This window comes from Pan paniscus, chromosome 11, assembly GCF_029289425.2.
Source record: "Pan paniscus chromosome 11, NHGRI_mPanPan1-v2.0_pri, whole genome shotgun sequence".
Classification (NCBI taxonomy): Eukaryota; Metazoa; Chordata; class Mammalia; order Primates; family Hominidae; genus Pan; species Pan paniscus.
The window spans coordinates 122,536,589-122,560,549 of NC_073260.2; the positions used below are offsets into that span (position 1 = coordinate 122,536,589).

Consider the following 23,961-nt stretch of genomic DNA (forward strand, 5'->3'; position numbering starts at 1 on the left):
CCTTTTATGGAAGGGAGGTAAGAAGTACGAAGCGCAAACTCTAGGAGAAGAGGAAAGGTAGACTCCATAGTAAAATTATATGCATTTGATTCAGCACATGGTGGGGAAGAAGCAAAGGTACAGGAGGGGCTTCTTCAACACAGAAGATTGTATCTTTGTTGTTGTTGTTGTTGTTGTTAATAGAAATCTTCATTTTAAATAATGTTCCTCTCCAGACAATTTCATCTCCCCATCAACGAGATTCAGCAGGTAGTCCGATAAAGAGATTCAGGATTCTAAACTTCCCCAAACAACAACAAGATGTAATACTCCATAACTGCAGGGGACTCATTTAGTGTCCTCACGAGTACAGAAAATTGATGCAGAATTAGGTCACACAGGTTTTTCATACAGATTGAACAGTAAATCAAGAGGGGTTACTGTTCTGGCAGGAAAAAGAGTTCCATTAAAGGCAACAGATATTTGTTCAGGTCCAGAGGAGAAGTTTATGATTCCTGTAGGAGAGTTATTTGAACAGAAAATGACACTGGTCCATTTTGTTCCTTCAAGGAGCTGAGTGACACTTTAAAGAGAGAGTGTGTGTGACTTTTTGTAACTCTGCTGGTAAAGCAGCTATTGGTAATTTTGGAGAAGGAATTTTCAGGATTGCAATGGCGACAACGGCAGGTCAAAAAAAAAAAAAATCACAGGTAAGCAGCCTATGTCTGCTTCCTGACACAAAGAGGATACACTGCTCTTTTCATACTAAATTGTGACTTTATTCCGAAGAGGGCTGATATAATTCAGAGACGTTCTTCCCAAATAAACCCCTTCAAGTGTGAAATACATCTTCCAGGCAAACATGTGTGGAATTAGTTTACATGCCAATGTGATGATTCCTGAGGTACTTTTGATCAGACATCTAACTCTAAATAGAAGAAAGCGAAGTTAGGCACAATGAGAAGGCAACAAAAGTGTGCCAAAAAGAAAAAAAAGAAAAAAAAAGCAGTACAGGGAAACATCTCTCTGACACTTACTATGCAAGTAATAAAGTTCCATTATAAGAGAAAGATGGTCAAAAAGAAAGGATCCAATTTAAGTGGGAAAAATGTTTGAACTAGAGAGCTTGTACAGAGCTGCAGCAAAGTGCTCATAGGCAGACGTTTATTTATGCTATGAATGAAGAAGAAGGTCAATTTGTCAACGCTCTGATTTTATGATGAACAAGGAAAAGCAGCCAACTGACTTAAATGTTAAAAAAATTTAAGATTCTGAAAACTTCCTGTCAAATTTCATAGACAAGGTAAATGATATTACAAGACCCAAAGAAATTAACATCTGTTCAAGAATTTCTGACAGATGACTTTTGCACAAACTAAGTTTATCAAATCGTAAAAGAGGTTTTTTAGACCCTTCTCTAATCTTTGATGGGATGATAAAGATGCACTGGATCCTCACAGTTATCAATGCTAAAGGCTGGTAAGCCATTCTGTCACAAAGGGTCAAAAGAAGAAAAAAAATGGTTCATTTGTTGTCTTTTGCAAGTGCCTAAGGGACTTAATTTAACCCTTTTAAGGGATAAATTTAATCTCTGCAGTTGAACAACTTACCTTAAAATAGGCAGAAGAGAGCTACTGCTCTGTAACCAAAGAATACAAAACATGCCCCATGATGCTGTCACCACCAAACTGTGTTTCTTCTCCAGGTGGCCATGAGAAAATTCAGACCAAAGGACCCATGACCTTTCTGGATTCAGGGTTGTCCAGATCAGTCGTTTCAAAAGCCACATGGCTTTACAAAAGAGTAGGCATTTATAAAGCAATAATAATACTATGAAAAATAGCCATTCTCCACATTTTGTAATGCATGTAATTTAAAAGATACTGACAGCATTTTTTATTGACATAGGAGTGCAGAACAAAAGCTTTTTACACATTGGAATAGGCCAAATAGTACTACTTAATACTGTGCACTTTGGAAGACCATCCACTAAGGTAATCTCCAAAAAAGTTCCTAAAATAAACTTATTACAAGAAAGTCCTGCAATGAAAATTCCAGAAAAAATGATTAAGAACATTTAGGAGTTAGCAAAATAAAAAGTTGAAACACACTTGTGCACACACACATGCCAGGCTGAATAAGGGAAAGAAGTCTAGACATACATAAAAATTTCTAGCTATAGAAAGCATCTGTCTTCTAAGGGTAGTTCACATAGTTTAACAAAGGTACTGGTAATTCAAATGGAAAAAAAATGTTTTAACTAGGGAGCTCGTACAGAGCTTTTTCCTTTCCTAGGGTAGGAAAAAAAATATCAGCTCTTAGGAAGTCAGAATTTTAGAGCAGCCACATTGTATTTCTCTATTCTATTACTGACTTTTTCCAACACTTTTAGCTTTTTAAAAATTCAACGGTAACATACAGAATGTACTGCACATTAGTCTATTGCACATGAATAGAGGAATATGCTAGTATTTGACTTTATAACACACAGCAATTATTCACCCAGCAGAATCTGCCTATCAGCACTGAAATATCAATTGACAATGAGTATCTAGCTCTCTGGGAATACATGAAATGGTGGAAATAGCAATATAAAATCTCTTAACAGATGATTATTAATAGTGATGAGAATAAAGTTATACTCCTCATCCAAAAAAATAAACACATCTAATGGCAAGTTATTCTGATTTCTTTCAGATTACCTCTCTAGGCTGGTAACTTAGTATTTTAGTCTGATAACAAATGAGTGATGTGCTTTTCAATAAAGATTAAGGTAATATTTTAAAAGGGAGCCCAGACACTGTTTACCAACATTCTCTATAATTTTTAAACTCTAATTTTCCTTAAAATTAAAGTACTTGGGAAATAATAATAGGTATTATTTATTGAATGTTTCAGTATCATTTTATCTTCCCAACACTATGAGAGGTATCTTCTTTTAGTCTAGGAGGAAACTGAGTCGCAGAAAAGAGACATAACTTCACCATGGTAAGAAGTTACTAATGACACAGTACGCTTTCTGGCAGACTCCAGAATCCACAATCTTAGCTTTATTTTATCTTGACTTAATACTTGCTGGACTCCCTTTTGGGTTGACATTAACCATTTACATCAGGGGTCTCGTAAACACAGCCTGCAGGCCAAATTCTGCCTCCAGCCTGTTTTTGTAAAGTTTACCGAAAGGCAGCCAGCCCATTATTGTCTACAGCTGTTTTCACGCTGCAAGGGTAGAGGTGACTTGTGACAGAGACGGTATGGCCCCACAGTGCATGAAGTATTGACTATCTGGCTCTTTACAGAAAGAGTTTACCAACCCCTGATTCTGCTACATGGCTGAATCAGGTAAAAATTAAGTTTCTGGACTAATAATTTAAATATAGACCTCGTATAAAGACACTTGCACAGGGTATACCCATAAGGCTGGATCACACCATAGACACAGGTGAATTAAAACAAAGATTATACCAAGCTACCAAAGTATGCTTTAGTAGAAATGTACAGTCAACATGAAAATCCGGCCAGCACAGCACACCCAACATCCCACCACCTCAGTCATTACTGAACGGCACACGCACAAACGACGACAATGTATCGCATAGAGGAAGTGATCTTCCATAGAGGAAGTGATCTTCCATAGAGGAAGAAGTGATCTTCCATAGAGGAAGTGATCTTCCATAGAGGAAGTGATCTTCCATAGAGGAAGAAGTGATCTTCCATAGAGGAAGTGATCTTCCATAGAGGAAGAAGTGATCTTCCATAGAGGAAGAAGTGATCTTCCATAGAGGAAGTGATCTTCCATAGAGGAAGTGATCTTCCATAGAGGAAGAAGTGATCTTCCATAGAGGAAGTGATCTTCCATAGAGGAAGTGATCTTCCATAGAGGAAGAAGTGATCTTCCATAGAGGAAGTGATCTTCCATAGAGGAAGTGATCTTCCATAGAGGAAGAAGTGATCTTCCATAGAGGAAGTGATCTTCCATAGAGGAAGAAGTGATCTTCCATAGAGGAAGTGATCTTCCATAGAGGAAGTGATCTTCCATAGAGGAAGAAGTGATCTTCCATAGAGGAAGTGATCTTCCATAGAGGAAGTGATCTTCCATAGAGGAAGTGATCTTCCATAGAGGAAGAAGTGATCTTCCATAGAGGAAGTGATCTTCCATAGAGGAAGTGATCTTCCATAGAGGAAGAAGTGATCTTCCATAGAGGAAGTGATCTTCCATAGAGGAAGTGATCTTCCATAGAGGAAGAAATGATCTTCCATAGAGGAAGTGATCTTCCATAGAGGAAGAAGTGATCTTCCATAGAGGAAGTGATCTTCCATAGAGGAAGTGATCTTCCATAGAGGAAGAAGTGATCTTCCATAGAGGAAGTGATCTTCCATAGAGGAAGAAGTGATCTTCCATAGAGGAAGAAGTGATCTTCCATAGAGGAAGTGATCTTCCATAGAGGAAGTGATCTTCCATAGAGGAAGAAGTGATCTTCCATAGAGGAAGTGATCTTCCATAGAGGAAGTGATCTTCCATAGAGGAAGAAGTGATCTTCCATAGAGGAAGTGATCTTCCATAGAGGAAGTGATCTTCCATAGAGGAAGAAGTGATCTTCCATAGAGGAAGTGATCTTCCATAGAGGAAGAAGTGATCTTCCATAGAGGAAGTGATCTTCCATAGAGGAAGTGATCTTCCATAGAGGAAGAAGTGATCTTCCATAGAGGAAGTGATCTTCCATAGAGGAAGTGATCTTCCATAGAGGAAGAAGTGATCTTCCATAGAGGAAGTGATCTTCCATAGAGGAAGTGATCTTCCATAGAGGAAGAAGTGATCTTCCATAGAGGAAGTGATCTTCCATAGAGGAAGTGATCTTCCATAGAGGAAGAAATGATCTTCCATAGAGGAAGTGATCTTCCATAGAGGAAGTGATCTTCCATAGAGGAAGAAGTGATCTTCCATAGAGGAAGTGATCTTCCATAGAGGAAGAAGTGATCTTCCATAGAGGAAGTGATCTTCCATAGAGGAAGTGATCTTCCATAGAGGAAGAAGTGATCTTCCATAGAGGAAGTGATCTTCCATAGAGGAAGAAGTGATCTTCCATAGAGGAAGTGATCTTCCATAGAGGAAGTGAGACGATCACTTTCTTGGGTCCAAGTCCCCGGCGGCCTCTGATCTTCGAAACCCCGGTGCCTACCCCAGCACCGGGAAGGCCCCAAGGATGGACGAAAGTTTTCCGACTGAATGGGCGAAAATCGCCGTTTGGCCGACCAAGGAGGCAGGCACCTCACCCCCCCAGGCTCAGGGGCACGCGCTGGAAGCCAGCAGGGGAGCCCCTTTCCGGCGGGGCGCATTACCTGTATTCCCGCTCCTGCAGAATCTCCACGGGGTCCAGGCCTTGCGGTTTCTGGATGGGGCTGATGCGGCTCTGCTTCTGCTGCAGCTGAAGGATGGGCGAGGGCTGCCCCGGGGCCGGCGGCGGCACTGAGGGCCCGGGCACGGCGGCCGCGGGCGGCTGCGCGGCTGCGGGGGGCGCGGGCGAGGGCCGGCCGCTGGGCGCGGGCACCGGCAGCTTCTGCGGGGTGCTCGGGCCGCTCAGCTCCGGCCCCGGGCCTGCGGGACAAGAGCGACATGGGCAGCCCGGGCGGGACGGCGCCCCGCGGGCCACACCCGGCCTGCCCGCCGCCCCCCGGGGCCCAGTGCTGGGGACCATTAAGTGTCTTAAACACCTAAGGGAAGAGAAGAAGAAAAAAAAAGGAGGGCAAGAAGGAAGAGGAGGGAGGGAGAGGAGGGCAAGACAGGGAACGGGGGAAAAGGAAAAAGAAAACGGAGAAGGAAAAAGACACAGAAAGAAAAAAGAATCTGGCGTCTATCCGCATCGGGAAATGGCATTCACTAACGAACACGGGTGCAAATGATCCCAAAACGACTGCGACTTAATACAACTGATTAAGGAAACTACTGCCAGCTTTCAATGTAGCTCTACAACGGGTTTCTTTCTTTCTTCTTTTTTTAATTACAGGTGCATTCAGAGTTCAAAAAAGAAAGGGAGTCACCCAACAGTCAGACGCAATTTGGGTATGGTCCTAAAATCACATCTTGCAAATTGCACCTCAAGCCCTTTTAGGACAGACCTCTATCCCAATGTGGAATAGCCCTGCTGTTAGAACCCATGCTTTACAAACAGAGCAACGAGTTTATCAGTCTTCTGATGTGAACTACAAGGAGCACACACTTTTTCTCTTAAGGCCTAGAAAGCATATTTCAGGTTTAATCAGTGAAGTCTGGGAACTTAAATTTTTTCTTACTACATATTAGAAAACATTTCTTAAAACATTCATTGTTAGCCAAAAAAAATCTGCTCATTCCACCTAATAAAAATTGGCAAATATTAGGATTCAAGGGAGCATTATCCCATGTTACCAGAATAAAACAATATGTAATCTGCAAGCTTGTCAAAGTGCATTGATTAAGTTAATTTAAAATAATTTTCCACATTGAACTTCAGGAGTTTAAGTTAATTACTAGGTACAGACTTAAATTTTTAAGTGTTCCATTTCTTCTCCTAGATGAATTTTTAGTTGCCTTAAAATTATAATTTTAGTGATGCTACCAGATGAATTAAATTTTTTTAAAAGAATCTCAGTAAGCAGATGTTAAAGTCCAGAGCATTCTTCCAATTTTTTCTAAATTCTTTCTAAGAAAAAATAGCTGTTAAATGGTAACAAAAATAATAGTCTACATACTTCAGAGCGATTTAATAATTAACCATACAACGACGTACATTATGAAAAATTGAACACATTTATTCAATTTCCAACAATCACCAATTAGAAATGGGCTTAAATGACAATACAAAGAAAGCTATAAGCAAACATTTTGACAGGGGGAATGTGAAGAATTAGAACAAACTGCTTAGGAAACTACAGTGTGTGTCTGTGTTTGTGTCGTGTGTGTGTGTGTGTGTCTGTGATGTTATCGTTCTTTTCCCCTCCTTCTAAAATTAGGTAAAACATTTCCTAAAGATACAGAGCAAGGTAAGATTTCTTCTTCAGGTAATTTCCAGCAGTGGTTCTAGGGGTTGATGAAAAAATCTTAGGAGGAAAATGCACTTCATTTTATTTTTAATTTTAGGTATTGTAGATGTACCTCCATAATTAAGAAGTTTTTTCATCTAAATACTTTTTTTCCTGTATAAAAGGTCCTTTATGTAATGCATACCTTTTATAATATGATACATTTAGAGTTCCTTTCATCCATATATGAGAAACCAGTTTCTAAATATTAAGTCTCAGGGTTACTATGCATTGGAGTAGGTTATCAGGGGAAGTTTTAGAATATTTTTCCCTGGAGATCTTTAAAACAGGGTGCATTTTTCATTTGGGTTGCTCTAGGTGTGATCCAGTCAAGTCAGAGGAGATACAGATCTCTAACATTCATTTTAATTCCCTGTGATTCTGTGACTCTCCTTAAGAAGCTCAAGAAGCTGGTAGAATTAAACATATTTGAAGACTTGCCATAAGCATGCTAAATCAGGAATTTCATACATTTAGGTCCTCCAAAAGCAACCACCTTTAGGTCTTACTGATAATATCGGAAGAATTACTTTAAATTTAGTTCTCAAAGTGTTTTTCCTCCCAGTTCAAATAATTCATCAACAAAAGCCGTAACACTGCAATCATGTGATAATTTCACTTGTACTGGCACTGTCTTCTTTAGCATTATTGCCTATAAATACCCATGCAGAAGATTATGAAGACTCCTTGAGGTATAGTCAAGTCACTATTTTAAAAACTACATTTAATCAAAAAGAGGTACCCAAAGCATATCTGTCATCTCTGGTCCAGAATCTAGTCTGTGACTCCAAACTAGATCTGATATATGCATGGACGGCCTTCTTCAGTCACTAAATAGAAAGATATTCTAATTTTGTTGATTCACCTGTAACACTGAAAGACAGAGAGAGATTCAAACATCTACTTACATATTCCAGTCTCCAATTTAAAAGTACTGCAACTTGCTGTGCACTAAACAGGTACATTTAAACACCCTGTATCTTCCCAGAAAAGATGCTCTTTCACCTCAGCTGTTATCACCTGCTAGTTGTGTGAGCCTGAGCAAGTTACTCAACCCATCTGTGGCTCAGTGTCCCCATCTATAGAATGGGGACAGTCACAATAGCCACCTCACGGGGCAGTGGTGAAGATTCAGTGAGATAACAGTGTCTACATGTTCAACCCTCGGCTTTTGTCGTTTTATTGCCAAGGACAGGGAGATAAAGAAGCCTCATTGACTCAGCTTTATAGAAAAACCACATGGCAAAAGAAAGGTCTTTCAGGAAATTCGGTACCGTATTAGCTGGCAACTTTGGGAGTACTCTTTTTCTATAGCAATTTCTAAGTGTTTCAACAGTTTAATACAACTCCTCAGCACAGATACTCAGATGAGTCCGCCTGCCATGTGCTCCCTGGAGTCCGCTACCAGAGCTACTTAGAGCAAACTCCACTTCCAAGCTAAACACCACAGGTTCATTTACTGTGTGGGTCTATTTTCTCTTCCCTCCGACAGACTGTAGAAAAATGACTACTTAACAGAGGCTGGGGAACTGAACACAGCTTGCTGCAATTAGCCTTGCCCAAAGTCTACCTACCTATTCATTAGGTTTTATGCCTGTCTGTCCCTCAGGCGGCTTACGGGTTCGTTTGCCTGGCTGGCTTTGCTCTCCATCGACAGAAATCATCTCCTCTACACTAGACACTGGTGGTCTGCTACTTGACAAGACTTTTCCCTGGTATCTTCAAATGGAAGACAAATCACATTCTTTAGCTTATCTCCTACACCCTCTCCAACGTAAACAATTTAGGCTTCATTGTCAGAGGTACAAAATGCCATCTGCTTTCCCTTCAGTCCTCACTTTAGGAGTCAAAGTAGAAACAAAGTAGAAACTCTGGCCCTCCAGAAGGGAGTCCCAGTGCAGCTAAGGGGGGAAGGGGACAGTCTTTATTGAATGCATCCCTATGCCTGATTTGATGCAATAGGGTAACAATGTATTAAAATACCCAAGTCTCACAGGCACAGAACTTCAAAGCATTCAGTGCTCCCACTTAGTCTTCCGGCATACAGGACATTCATGCAAATAAAAGATCTATGCATTCAGTAAGAATTTAAGGGGTTTCCACAGGTTGGAAAAAACAAACGCAATAAAACATTTAAATTGAGCATATAAAATTTCAGATATCCAAAAAAAACACTTTATTTTCTACCATAAGGTCTCTCCCTCACCCCTCAAAAACCCCAGATTTTTTCAGTTCCCATTTTTCTTGTTGTTTGAATCTCTGAAAGGAAAAGTGAATCAAAATGAAAAGAAAAATGATGGGTTAGATTTGAGCGGTGCCCACAGCAGGCAAGGGCACATTCCATCATAAGAGTGGCTGACATTTTGTAGGGGAAACCACTGCAGAGTTACGTGTTCCATGGGCAATGCCTCGACTCCAAGCATAATTCTTTGGTGGTGGCTAGGCTGATGTCACTTTTGGTGAATTATAAGTTTGGAGTAGCTTTGAGGCAGAGCACCCCAGCCAAAAAGGTTCTCTTCACACATGAATAACACTAGGAAATGGAACAGAAGCAAAATGGGAACACAACTACCTCTACGTAAGTGAATAATATCCTGAAATATTAGCAGGGGTGTTTAAAAGTAATTTATTTTATAAAAAGGAGATAAACAATAAATAGACTAATATGAACTTTAACAAGAAAATCATGCCTTATTTTTACTTTTCTAAAAGCCAATCTAAAAAAAAATTATTTTTGGCAAGTAAAGTTATCTGTTTCTCTAATGAAACCTGAGATGTGGGGACAAGTTCAGCAATGCTGTCAAATGGCAGTGCCCTCTCAGTGACAGAAATGGGCTCATTCTATTTGAAGGAGATATCTTCTTTCCTCCTTCATTCACGTCTCCTTTCCACTCTTCCATAAAACCCTACCTGCCCAAATATTGTCATTTCTAATGAAGCTCCGACTATTGAAAATTTAAAAAGACATGAGCAGTGAGTAATAAAGTGAATTCCCTTTAATGACAGGCACCTGATGACGGAAGATGTAGGTACTGGTGCCAGGTTAAAAAAAAAAAAAAAAAAAAAAAAATAGAGCCCTCTCCTGAAAATGATCCAGAAAAGGCACTCCGGATTGGGTTTATTAGGACATGAAGCATTTATTGTGTACAGGTATCCAGATAAATGGAGCTTCATCCTTTAAATTTTACTACTGTGTTCAGTTACATTATTTTAACCTTGGATTAAAAAGGTTTCTCAAATCATTCTGCTTCCTACATTCTTAACTGATATCTTCGAATCTTTTATTACTGAGTCTAGCTCATTCTTAAAAGTACCAATGCTTGGTGATGTCTGTGACAAGATGATATCCCAGGACCAACTGTGAGGTACAGCAGATCATACCCAGAAGCCATCATCCAAGACTACTTACTACCTTTTGGGAGTTCAAGTTCTCATCCCTCCTCTCCATCAACCTTTCATGTAGCTGGTAGTTACCAGCTGGCCTCTACTTGAAATTCTCCTAGTTAATACTCTTCACACACTGAGACATGGGATATAAAGATTACCAATTTTGTTGATATTGTGTCTCAGAGTAAGAGGGAAAAGGATCTAAGTAAGGTGTGCAGATACCGTCTCTTCACACACAGAAGTACAATGCTTGCATCTTGGTACACAGACTTTGTGATAGGTTTTTTTCCTTGTCATGAGCCTTTTTGCCATGAAGGAGCCAGTATGGGAAAGTGGTTAAGAACATGAGTTCTTAAGTCAAATTCCTGGGGTCTGAATCCCGACTCTCCATCATTAGTTGTGTGACACATGCAAAGGACTTATCACTGACAATGGCACATGAGTAGGCCAGCAGGCACTCAGGGAAGATAAGCCACACACACATATACATACGTGCTTTTTTCTTCTATCTGGCTGCATTCTCAAGAGCTGGAGTTTTGCAGTTTTAAAACCTCTAAATACTTTTAGGATTCAAACTGCCATTTTCTGCATAGTTTCTTGTATAACCTTTCCTGTTCCCAAATCTCAGTTCTCTATGATCCTCCACCTACCAAATGCCTCCATGGTAGCCACACAGAAATTCTGGAGATGAAATGATACTTTCTTGCCCTTTTGAAACCCACTGCCATGGTCTGAAAGTTTATGGTCCCCTCAAAATTCATATGTTAAAATCCTAATTCCCAGGGAGATGGTATTAGAAGGTGAGGTCTTTGGGAGGTGACTATTTCATGAGGGTAGAGTCCTCATAATTGGGATTCATGCCCTTGTAAAAGAGGCTCCAGAGAGCTGCCTTGTCTCTTCTGCCATGTGAGGACACAGTGAGAAGGAAGCCATCTATGAATCAGGAAGCAGGCCCTCACCAGACACTGAATCTGCTGGTGTTTTGAAGTTGGAATTCCCAGCATTCAGAACTGTAAGAAATAAATTTGCTGTTTATAAGCCACCCAGCCAATGACCTTTCATTACAGCAGCTCAGACTTACTAAGACATCCATTCTTAAGGCTATAACAATTAATAAGATGAGTATATCTCCTAGGTGGGCCTACTCTTGGAGCTGCCTCTACCAGAAAATAAACGTACACAAACTCAATAGGCAGAATATTAATAAACAAATACTAATCTGAACTCTCTCCCACGGTATAAGGCCCAAAACCCAGGAACAGTACCAATATCCCAAACTAACTCTTTGCAACAACCTGCATGTCAGAACTTGCCTAAATGAATGGAAACCACTCAGAGGAAATGGTATCAATGTCAAGGAAGTACCTCATTCCCTAGAATCCAAAGTTTTCATTAGAGTAGACCCATAAAATCGCTGCTTTTCCAGTTCTTTAACAAAACGCTTCCTAGAGAAAACAACCTTCATGGAAGATCACTTCACAGTCCCCTGCACCTCTGAAGTCTATCAATGGGATCAAGACAGAAGACCAAGAGGCCATGCAAAGGATTATATCATTTCTATCCATTGGATAATGTCATAGCTTCAGATTTCATCCCGAGGTGTATAAGAAATAGGCCATGTTGAATCTGTTAGTCTATTATGAACAAATGCTATTGATGTTTCTGTCATGCAGTGCCTCTTACAATAATGATGATGATAATAATTTAAAAAATAATCTCACCTGGGAAATCAACTCTATACTCTCATGCTAGAAGTGGCTTTTTCTGAGAAACTGGTAAGGAACTTCCTTCCAAATGGCGAGACTTAGATACAGGACTTTGTCTCCTTTTGGCTCTGATTGTCAAGAAACTCAAGTCATCTTTGAAGCAAATACAGCAACTATGAGAACTTTTGCAGCCCTACTTTCTTGCCTCAATTTCTTACTTTTTTTTCTATTTTCCCTTGTTTCTGATTTTGCTACTCATAATTATTTTACAACAGGCATGCTTCTTGTAAGCCTCTCCAGATGTTCTTCATAACAAAAAGGAATAGAAATAAACAAATCAACAAATTATAAAATGGCTCTAGTGGGGCTGATTTGAGCAGTGAGTTCTGGGGATGAAATGCACTAAGTCCAGAGGTTCTTAACCTTGTGTGTGTGGATGGGCTTCCAAGAAACCTTGAACCTCTTCAAAGAGAATGCAAAATCACCGGTGCTTTTTCCCTGGGTCTCCAGCTTGCACAACCACCTTTTAAGGTTAAGAAACACTGCCCTAGGTCTCAACAGCAGGGGAAGACCAAGAATCTTGGCCAACTAAGTGGAGCAAGGATAGAGAGCCAGTGAGGTATAACAAAAGGCTACGTCAGCCCCGGGCTTGTAACAACCCGGTGTTTTGGTGAGCAGTCTTTCTTATCCGAGTTGGACCATGGCATTATTCATTTGGTTGCGTATTAACCTACCAGATGGTCTGTTGTAGTTCACAAGGGCCGGCTGCTGTTGTTGCTGCGTCTGTGGTTGCGGTGGCTGCTGCTGCGGCTGCTGTTGCTGCTGCTGCTGCTGCTGCTGTTGCTGCTGCTGTTGTTGCTGCATGCCAGGCAACGTCCTTTTCCCCTGGACTGCAAGCTGCAGCGTTTCGGGGAGGGGCTGGCCTCGGGCCAGCATTTTATAAGCTAAAATCTGAGCTCGAAGCTGATGCAGCTGGACAGGACTGAAAGGTGAGGGGCCTCTGTTGGGCTGGCTCATGGCCTGCGGATCACCTGGGATGAGGGCCCCTGGCTGGCTTGGTGGCATCTGAGGTGGAGTTGGGCCTCCTCCAGACATAGGGCTGGAGACGTGCTCTGGGGCTCCTAATGGAGATGGGTGTGGTGACATATAACCTAAAATAAAACACAAAAGGAAATCACAGGCTGCCCCTGACAACCCTGAAAGAGAGATATCCCTGAATACTCTAATAATTGTCTACAGCAACACTGTCTGACAGAAATTTGAATGACATATCATTTATTAATTATATGGAGTTTAAGATCTTTACATATCAATATGTGCTTTATATATATGTAAAATTTAAAAATTTCTGGTAGCCACTTTAAAGTGTTAAAAAAAAAAGCAGGTAAAGTTAATTTAAATGTATTTTACTTAAACCAACATATCCAAAACATCATTTTAAAATGTAAAAACTGTTGATGAGATATTCTACATTCTTTTTTTCATACTAAGTCTTTGAAATCCACTAAATATTTTACACCTAAAGGACATCTCAATTCGAACTAACCACACTTCAAGTGATCAATAGCTACATGTGTCCTAGAAGGTAAACTGTTAGTGGTTGTTGTTCACCACTAACCAAGGGACAGTACTGAATGGTAAAAGTAGCTCCAACTGCGAGAACATAACCTGATATATCTCAATGGGGAATAAAGAATTTCTTAGGTGAAGAGGGAACACTTGGTTTATTATTATGCATGTTATGAATAACTTGCAATTATTGAGTGCCTACATGTTGTAGGTACTATGCAAGGAGTTGACTTGCACTCAACTGTCACAGTTGGGTTCTCCCTAGTAGCAGAGTCTTATTTAAGGATTGAGTACTAGTAATTTACTGGGAAGGTAAGGGGACACTAATAGGGGTATGAAAAGGTAATATAAGGAAGGGAAGGCAGCCAATAAAGGGGGGTATTTGCAAGCCAGCTGCTGCAGTGGGTACCTGAAGATTAATTCAGTGCAGAAACTCTAGAATATATAGTAAATAACTTGCCTCCAGATTATTTCAGGAAGGGGGTAAAGAAGCTGGGGTATTTATACTCCTGCAATCAGCAGTCACTGGTTAAGTCACTGGTTATGACTAATGCCCTAAAGATTATTATTCTCCAGGGACTTTGCCATTATGTGGGAAAGGTAGGTGCCAGTAGGTGGAAGTGAACCAAGACAGTGGTTCTGGGCACAGGAAATCAGGCTGGTGGGGGTATAGAAATGGTAAGGGGAATCAAGAAGATATGGGTAGAACATACATTATTTCTTCAATCCTTACAACAACCTGAAAGATATATACTGTTACCACATTTTTTAAAATGAGGAAAATGAGGCTCAAAGAGTAAACCAGTTACCCAAAGTCACACAACTAACTTCTGGGAGCTTTAATATTTAAACAAAGGTCTGTCTGATTCTAATGCATATGCCCTTTCCATGATCTAATATAAATTTGGTTATAAGAAAATAAGTTAGGGACTTGAAAGTTTCAAAAACCTTCTGCAACCACTTGTGATATAACATAAAAATGAGAGTAAACTGTTTGGTTTATAAGAGATCTAAATGGGAAATTTAAGAACACTTTTCTGGGGAAGAAAAATCAAAATGCACAAAAAACCTCAAGGGACTTATTTCAGGAGATGACCTGCATAGCTTGGCCATAGAATTCCTAGGAAAACATATGACTGACCATTGTTGGAGGGAGCTCCAAGATGGAGGAAAGAACAAAGCGGCCTAAAGCAATCCAAAAGGTGTCCTTGAGCTGAAACAAAGTGCCAATTAATCAAGTCAAAGGCGTCCCAGAATATGGCATTACATACATAGATGAAAAGTCTCTGCCCTTTAATAAATGTAATCGTGTCACAGTTCTCACAAAGGTCATCCCATAAGTGTTTATTAAATTCCTGCTGCATGCCCGAACCTAAGAAAAATGTGAACTGAAAGAGCTCTGTGCATCTGCAGAATCACAGAGGCCGGAGAATATATGACCGCCACCAACTGGGGATTCACCATCATAATTCACAAGACCACAGAAAATAAAAGATTCAGTTACTTTTATCTCCAATCGTCATTTGGAGAGGGAGGCAAATTTAGCCTGATCCCCTAAACCAAGAATGGGTTTTGCTCCACCAACTGATGAGAAGTAGAACTCTAGTCAGGAAAATCCTGCCCTAAAGGTAAATAGAAGAATTGCTAAATTTCATTCCACAAATCCCTACTCCGTGAGGAAGCACAAACACCATGCAGTGATTACAGTTTTAGTTGGTTATATAAATTAGCCCAGAAAATTCCCTTGAAAGCTTGCAAGACTAGCAGAAATTTAAATCCCGACATGTTGTTATTATAACAATAAACACTTAGAGAATATCAATAACAGACACTTAACTTCAGCACACATTCTTCTTTAAGAAGGCTTACATTAACCCCCTAGTTGTAACGCTAGTACAGAATGGTACTCTGTTCATTATGACGTCTTTCTGGCCAGCACTGAGTCTACCATAAGAGGAAAAATCTTTCCACCAAAGCTACTAACATTTTCACAGTAGAAGAGATACGACCAGGGCTTAAAATTAGTCATATGTTTCCTGATTTCTGGTCTTTCCTATTTCCTAAGGTCATCGATTACAATCTCACTCATGGCAAATCATAAGATGCCTAATACAATGAACCAAAATATTAGGCAACCTAGTCTAAATTCAACTGTGTAACACTATTTCTTAAATCACTCTTTTAAACTATGAACAAGGCAACATTATGAAGGTGAGACAGTTACATTAAACATAAGAATTCAAACTGAAAAAAAGAACCTGGTCACTGGAAAATCAATACAAAAAAATTCCTACCTCAAATTTGATCAAAAAATTGAGAGGGAAATAAAAATCATTTCTGAGTTAGTCAATACAACAAAATTTTACCTCAAATTTGATCAGAAGGAAATGAAAGTGAGAAGAATTCTTTCCCAGAATTTGTAGGGGATGTGAATAGAATCATTCTGTCACCGTATGGTATTAAAAATAGAGATTTTTATTTCTACATGAATAGCATCCCATAAAACTTGAGGAAAAACAGAGTCTAAGTGATACAACATCACATATTTTGGTAATTATCTTTAGTTGAGAAAACAGAGTGAAGAAATTGCCTGAGAGTGAATATACATTTGTCTGTAGGATGACAGTGTTGATGCAGATTCTGCTCTTTTTGGAATCTTCTTTGATTTGCTCGTTCGAAAGTAGTCAAAAAGTGGCAGTTTTCTTCCCCTAGTCTTCAAGGGCTATTATCTCCCCAGTTTCACCTTGCCTCAGAGAGATGCAATAACCTCTCTCCTATTAATAATCTTGAACTTCTAAGTGCCAATTTTATATGAATTTTCTCTACACGCACACACACAAACACACACACACACACACACACACACACACTATTTAAATATATACCTGCCTTTGAAGGGTTTCTATCCAATGGACTAAAAATAAACAATGTTATCATTGGGACCATAAGGTACACAATTCAGTATTTATTGAAGGAAATGGCTTTGCTTCTTGACCAAAACCCTAAAATAACCTAATAGGTTGCTAGGTAGTTAAAGCTCGCAGCCTTCCAATCAATACCACATCTCTCTGTTCCTGTGTTTTTATATTAATAAATGGCTTTTCACAATGAGTTTTTTAAAGATACGGGCTATCACCAAGTCTAAATTCTTTTTAGATCATTATATAAAATAGGACTGCATTATACTAATATTGCTTTATTCAAAAATATACCCTTAAATAACTCATTCCTCAGCCTACAATGCACTTCACTATTTTAGAGAATATTACATGTTAATTCTGATTCCCTTTAATGCAGACCTTTGCATTTAAAGTTATTATACTTCATTGAAATTATATAAAAGTTGAGATCATTTTAAACTGTTGACTCTTTAATACACAAACTTCCACACCTAATTGAACAAAATTTACTAATATCTATCTAGCCACGTGCTAGCTAGATATCATGCCAAGTGTTGTGGATTCCAAGATAAATAAGGCATCATTCTTAAGTTGAAGAGGGGAGCCAAGTGATCACAGAAATAAAAGTAAAAATGCTCTCAATTATGATTTGTGCATTTAAAGTGGTTTTAGTTTTCAGGTTTTCCTAGGACTCCACTATTAGAGCTACTGCAACAACAGGAGCAGAAAAAGGAAGCACCTGGCTTCAAGAATCACTAAACGTTACTCATCTATACCTCCCAGGTATTAAAAATAAAGGTTTAAGGCCAGGCATGGTGGCTCATGCCTGTAATCCCAGCACTGTGGGAGGCTGAGGAGGGTGGATCACCTGAGGTCAGGAGTTCAAAGACCAGCCTGGGCAACATGGTGAAACCCTGTCTCTATTAAAAATACAAAAATTAGCTGGGTGTGGTGGCACACGCCTGTAGTCCCAGCTACTCAGGAGGCTGAGGCAGGAGTATCGCTTGAACCCGGGAGGCAGAGGTTGCAGTGAGCTGAGATCATGCCACTGCACTCCAGCCTGGGCAACAGAGGGAGACTGTGCCTCAAAAATATAAATAAATAAATAAATAAATAAATAAATAAATAAATAAAGGCTTATATTAGCTCCATGAACATACTTGGCCCCTTCAAATTTAAATGATAAGCCTGGAAATATTGTCTTACTTCATTCATAACCGTGAATGAGTCAAATTTGTTCTTCTTGTACTGCAAAAAGTCCCAGTGCTTTAGGCTGCTCTTCTGACATGGTCAAGATTCTATGAGTTATCTGCAACAATTATGCCTGCCTGCCACCAAAATTCAGGTAAGAGTCTGGGATGTTCAAAAGCCTGTTCAAATACTAGTGGGGAGGCACTCCTATGCCTCCATGACTTGCCTATTTATATTTCAAAAAGAAAACAACTGTGCATAGACTTCTCTAAATCCTCACAGCCAAAAGTCTTCCCTCGAGTGGATGGATATCTGATCATGGATAGAGGAAACACACACATTAATTACACAGGATTATATATAGCAACACATAAACCATAAACCTTGAATTGGAATATCTGCATATTAATGTTAATTAGTGCTAGATTAACTCATGTCCGTCATATGTTGAAATGACCACATAATGACTCTGAAATCAGGCTACATTGTATTAAAAGGCTTTGAGGTACCTGAATAGTTTTCAACAGTGAAGAAAAGAAAGAGGACTTGTTACGTATGAAGAAGAAAAGAAATATGCCATATACTGATTTAGCCATTGTTGTGAGTGGAATTGTGTTCCCCCTCCTCCAAATATGTTGAAGTCCTAACCCCCAGTACCTGGGAATGTGCCTTACTTTGAAATAGTTTTTTTTTTTTTTTTTTTTTTTTTTGAGACGCAGTCTTGCTCTGTCGCCAGGCTAGAGAGCAATGGTGCGATCTCGGCTCACTGCAACCTCTGCCCCCGGGTTCAAGCGATTCTCATGCCTCAGCCTCCCAAGTAGCTGAGACTACAGGCGTGTGCCACCACGCCCAGCTGATTTTTGTATGTTTACTAGAGACGGGGTTTCACCATGTTGACCAGGATGGTCTCGATCTCTTGATCTCGTGATCCGCCCGTCTCAGCCTCCCAAAGCGCTGGGATTACAGGCTTCAGCCACCAGGCCCGGCCTGAAACAGTATTTTTGTAGATGTAATCACATTAAGATGAGGCCATACTGCATTAGGGAAGACCCTAATCCAATGAATGGTCCCCATAAAAAGAAGAAAATCTGGACACAGACAGACACACAGGAAAAATATCATGTGGATACTAAGGCAGAGATTGCAGTGATGCATCTGCAAGTCCAGGAATGCCAAGGATTGCTGGCAACCACCAGAAACTAGGAAGAAGCAAGGAAGGATCCTTCTCTAAAGCCTTCAGAGAGAGCACGGCCCTGCTGATGCTTTGATTTCAGACTTTGCCTCCAGAATTATATAAGAGAACACATTTCTGTTGGTGGTAATTTGCTATGGCAGGCCCAGCCACCCACCAGAAATGACACGTAATTTCACTGCCAGATAAAGCTGCCTTATAGACAATGGATAAGCATGCAATTCAAGGGACACAGGTGGTTCACCTTACCTTCACATCTACACTGTTGCTGGGAAGCAGGCCTAGATTCTCTTTCTGGACCTGTCACCGATTGGACATGTAAACTTAGCAAAACAAAGTAAATTGTCCAGCTTTATCTTCTCTATCTATAAAACTGGGATAACATAATTTACCCTAAGAGATCACAATAAAGATTCTAGATAAAGTACATAGAGCCCTTTGCAGACTGCTTGGACACATGGTGGCTAGTAAAATTACTAGGACTTCGGAAATAAAATTTCCCATATAAATCATCAGGTTGTATTGGTGAGGATGGAGGTAGATTTCCATAAGGAAAAGAAACCTACTAGGTTCAATCTTCCTTAGACACATTCTTTGGAATTCATAATTAAAATATCCAACAGGAAGGACTGAAAGACTATGCTGGGGAACCAGTATCAGGTGGGCAGCGGACACAAACCTTGGCTGTGTTGATCCATTGGACTCTGGGGAGGGCCCATGCCTGGGTGAGGTGGTCGCATACCAGTGCCCTTCATGGATCCACAATGGATGTCTTCTACAATCCCCTTGTCATGTATACCATCGATGGGCTGAAACATTTAAAGGACATTAGTTAGACACCTCTATAAGGTAAAATATTTCTATTTGGAGTTTTCAGACCCCTTCCTAAGTTCTTCAAAAGTGTGGCACTATCATTTACTACCCATTCTAGAGTTAAAAAAAGAGACTAGACCAAAAGGATCAGCAAACTATCTGTAAGTCAAATGTTAAGTCTTTAAGCAGTGGAGGGTTGTTTTTTTGTTTCTTTGTTTGTTTGTTTTTTGTAATATCAGAACAGGCAATGAAAATGAAGTCCTGGTCACAAGGTAGACAAATATAGGCTATTTTTCCATACCCTGGTAAGTAATCTTGAAACCTGTTATATGTTGAAGTTAGTCTGAAGTCTGAAGGAAGGCTGTTTGACACATCTGTGATGATCCAGTTTTTGGTCATTTTTCTTCATTGGAAGGGAAGAAACCATGGAAAGTTTAAAAGTTGAAACCACAGGGTTCCATGGCAGTTGGAAAGAGAGGAAAAGACAGGACAGAGCCGTGAATGGCGGGTGAATACTGAAAAGGAAAGTGTGTGCAATAGATAAAGCTGTACGACAGAGGGAGGAGGAATGGAAAAGGTTAAAGGCACAGTTTGGAAATAAACGAACACAGGGGCTGGACCCAAAACTTGAGGCACAATACGTGACAGACATGCAATAAACAGCCATTGAATCGACATTAATCCAATCCAGAATTGGGCAATGAAGCATGTGCTTGAAAAAGGAAAAGTCTATTCCTCCCCAAACTGTAATAGCAATTTTCAAAACAGCCTGAAAGAAATATTTCCAGGAGTTTATAGAAACCAAATGACTTCAAGCAAGAAAGTATGAGTGTTTGCAGTTTTGGAGAAAAGAAAGTTAATTTCTGCAGAGTCAAAAGTATGCACTTGAAAAGAGGAAAAATGTATCATAAAGAGGATGTTTGGAAGGAAAATGGGAAGAATCTGGTATAAAGAGTGTCACTGAGTCTGTTAAATAGTAATAATAGAGAGGAAATCAAAGCAACACAGCAGATGTATTTAGGCCACTTGTTTATTTATTTCCAGTAATGTTGAAAAGCAAAAAGCTGAAGCCTCAGAGGAAGAAGGAAGAATAAGAGAAGAAATAAAACTGCCTATAAAAAGAATGGAAAAAAGTGAAGGCATCTGGTCAGCAGGTGTGAGCTCTAAACCCTCACCCGTGTCCTCACGCAGGGAACTATCTGAGGGGCTGGGGTAAGGAGAAGCAGGATGGCAAAAAATGCAAAACTCACAGAATGCGAGCAAAGCAAAACAAAAAAAGGGAGTATTTAAGAGGGTAGAGAGAAATTGAGAAAGTGTAATAAAAATGCTAGGACATAAAATGAAGGGATCAGAAGAGATAACAATTAATAAAAACAATCCAGGAGAAAAACATAACACTGACCCAACACTCACGCATTGAATTTTTAACTGCTAAAGAACAATAAAGTTTAGCTAAGTATTTCCCTCACATTTTATCTTTCATTTTGAAGGTGAGACACCTTCAAATTATTCTGAAATTATGGAAGCCACTTAGAGGAAGGTTTACAAGTCATTGATCAGATCCAGAATATAGCTCCCAAATTCATTTAATCTAAACACAAAACAATTTCAGGACTTGGATGTCAATATGTTCAATAGGTTCCCTGAAAAATATGACATGGAAAACGAGCAGCTTTATTTCTCTAGATCTCTGACAAGCTAACAAATTTATCTGTTAAAAAAAGGAGACAGAAAACTAGAGAATGTTATAGGGATATCCATAATACATTGTTAAATGAAAAAAGAAAGTTACAGAGTAATTAACAGAGACGACATGATTCTATAATAGTAAAAGAAAAGTAACCAAAAAAAACACCAATATATACATATCTGTGCTTACACAGTGTTTGTAATGAACATACAGAAATGCAAGATAGAAAAAGCATGTACAACAAGCTGTTACTTGGGGTGAAGGTAAGATTATCTGTTTATCTCAGTATTGTTTTCCTTTTCAAAATAACCATATATTACTTTCCTGATTTGAAAAATCATCAAATTACAACACTTTTAACAAAAGGATCTTCCCTTTTGGGCTCTGATGCCCTACCCTAAAACTGACCTAAAGTCCTACGTAACTGGAGGAAAGACTTGCTCTTCTCTGTGGTAATCTTTTTGTTTTAAGCCAGGATCTTCTACGGCTTGTCTACTGTAATGGTTCATTTTATGTGTCAACTTGACTGGGCCTCAGGTGCCTAGATATTTGATTAAACATTATTTCTGGGTATGTCTGTCAGGGTATTCCTGGATGAGATTATCATTTGAACTGTTAGACTGAATAAATCAGATTGCCTCCAGCAATGTTGGTGGGCCTCACCCAAAATCCATGGAGGGCCTGAATAGAAAAAAAAAAAAAAAAAAGCTAGAGGAAAGGAGAAGCTTTCTCTCTGCCTGACTGCTTAAGCTGGGTCTTCTCCTGCCCTCAGACTTGAACTTACTCCATTGACTCTTCTGGCTCTTTGGACTCAGACTGGAAGTCACATCATCAGTTCTCCTGGTTCTCCTGGTTCTCACATCACTGGAACTCACATCATCAGTTCTCCTGGAACTCCTGGTTCTCAGGCTCAGGTCTGAGCCTGTAGACTCAGACTGGAACTATACCGCAGGTTCTGCTGGGTCTCCAGATTGGTGACTGCAGATAATAGAACTCTCAGCTTCCATAACTGTGTGAGCCAATTCCTCATAATAAGTCTCTTTTTACCTATATCTCTATCTCCTCTTGGTTCCGTTTCTCTGGAGAATCCTAATGAATACACCTACTTAATGTCAAGAAGCCGCCCTGCCACCCTATCCACCTGTGATATCATCCCAAGGAGTGTAAAACCTCTACGTGTCTCATTAGGCAAAACCTTCAGGTAGTATGTAATGTCCTCATAGATTTTTCTTGGCTATTGCTTACTTTCAAAGCAAACTGTCACAGAGGATCTTGTTTACTTTCTCAAAAGGCTGTTCTCTCTTCTTTGCATCTCCTGTGAAGGCATAATGCCAAATTGTACAGATATGATCATCCCCACAGCAACAATCCAAGCCTCATAAATAAAGGATAATTATAACCTTAGTCCAGAAATAAACAGCTGGACGTGAGCTCTGCAAAAATCAGAACCTTCTTCCAAAACCAGAATAAAAGTGCTTCACAGAGAGACAGCAATGTGCATTTTAAGGATTCCCTAGAAACTATTTAATTTCAATAAAGCCCTTTCCAAAAAATCCTTTAGGTAAGAACTTTTTCCTTCTACTCTTTGGGATCTAATTTTTGTTAATAAATGTCAGCCTTTTTAGGAAAGAATAATTTTCAGTATGTTCATTACTGGATAAGTTACTTAACACAGACAGGAAAAAATAAGACTTATAGACTAATATACTAATTCACCAAGACAAAAATACCTTCAACCCACAAATCACAGGATCTACTTATCAGAACTGCACAGTCTATGTCAGTATTTTAAAAAGCCAACATCTGATCTTCATAACTGATGCAACATCTGTAGCACTAAAAGTACCTCACAATATGCGTTTTTAATAATATATGAGATATACAAGACAAAGATCTTGCATGATTTTCTTGTTAACAACAGTAGAAAGGGGGATGGGGTTATCAGAAATATTAGCCATCCACTTATCAGAAGTTGAGTTTGAATGGGAGAACAGACTCTTACCTTATGCATTTGATGCATGCCTTCCTGTGGGAAGTCTGTGGACCCCATCGTCGGCATAGGATGGGAGACACTCGGAGGTCCAGGACTTGGCCCCATCATGCTGTGGACGGAACCTGGGGATGGTCCTGGTCCCGGACTAGGCCCAAGAATTGGCCCAGGGGAAGGCCCAGGCCCCGGCGAAGGCCCTGGGTGGGGCATCGCGCCAGGGTCTGTGGGCGTGGACATCTACTGCTCCTGTCTCTGCCAGTCAGTAGAGTAATGCTAAGTTGAAAAGCAGAAAAAAGGAAGGCATGTTTTAAACATGATGTTAAGACCAGAATAAAACAGTTGTTAGCATTTGATGGTGCCATTTCTGTAACAAACATCAAACAGAGCTGCCCTGTCTAGTCCAGATGTTTGAGTGAGTGTAATATACATCCATCTGCCCTAGTCTTTATGAAGACCACTTGTTTAAAAAAAACACACACACTAAA

At 39.7% G+C, this 23,961-nt stretch overlaps 1 protein-coding gene across 9 annotated transcripts in view; it reads right to left on the reverse strand.

Annotated features, from left to right (window-relative positions):
• Positions 1-23,961, reverse strand: part of SMARCA2 (SWI/SNF related, matrix associated, actin dependent regulator of chromatin, subfamily a, member 2) — a 179,626-nt gene that overhangs the window by 142,095 nt on the left and 13,570 nt on the right. For all 9 annotated transcript variants that reach the window (XM_063594038.1, XM_057298775.2, XM_063594037.1 and 6 more), the window contains exons 2-5: positions 23,489-23,749; positions 19,663-19,792; positions 12,866-13,282; positions 5,320-5,575 (exon numbers count right to left, since the gene is read on the reverse strand). In XM_063594038.1, coding sequence (XP_063450108.1) covers positions 5,320-5,575; positions 12,866-13,282; positions 19,663-19,792; positions 23,489-23,713 — 1,028 coding nt within the window. In that variant the 5' untranslated portion in view covers positions 23,714-23,749. The remainder of the gene's footprint in view (positions 1-5,319; positions 5,576-12,865; positions 13,283-19,662; positions 19,793-23,488; positions 23,750-23,961) is intronic.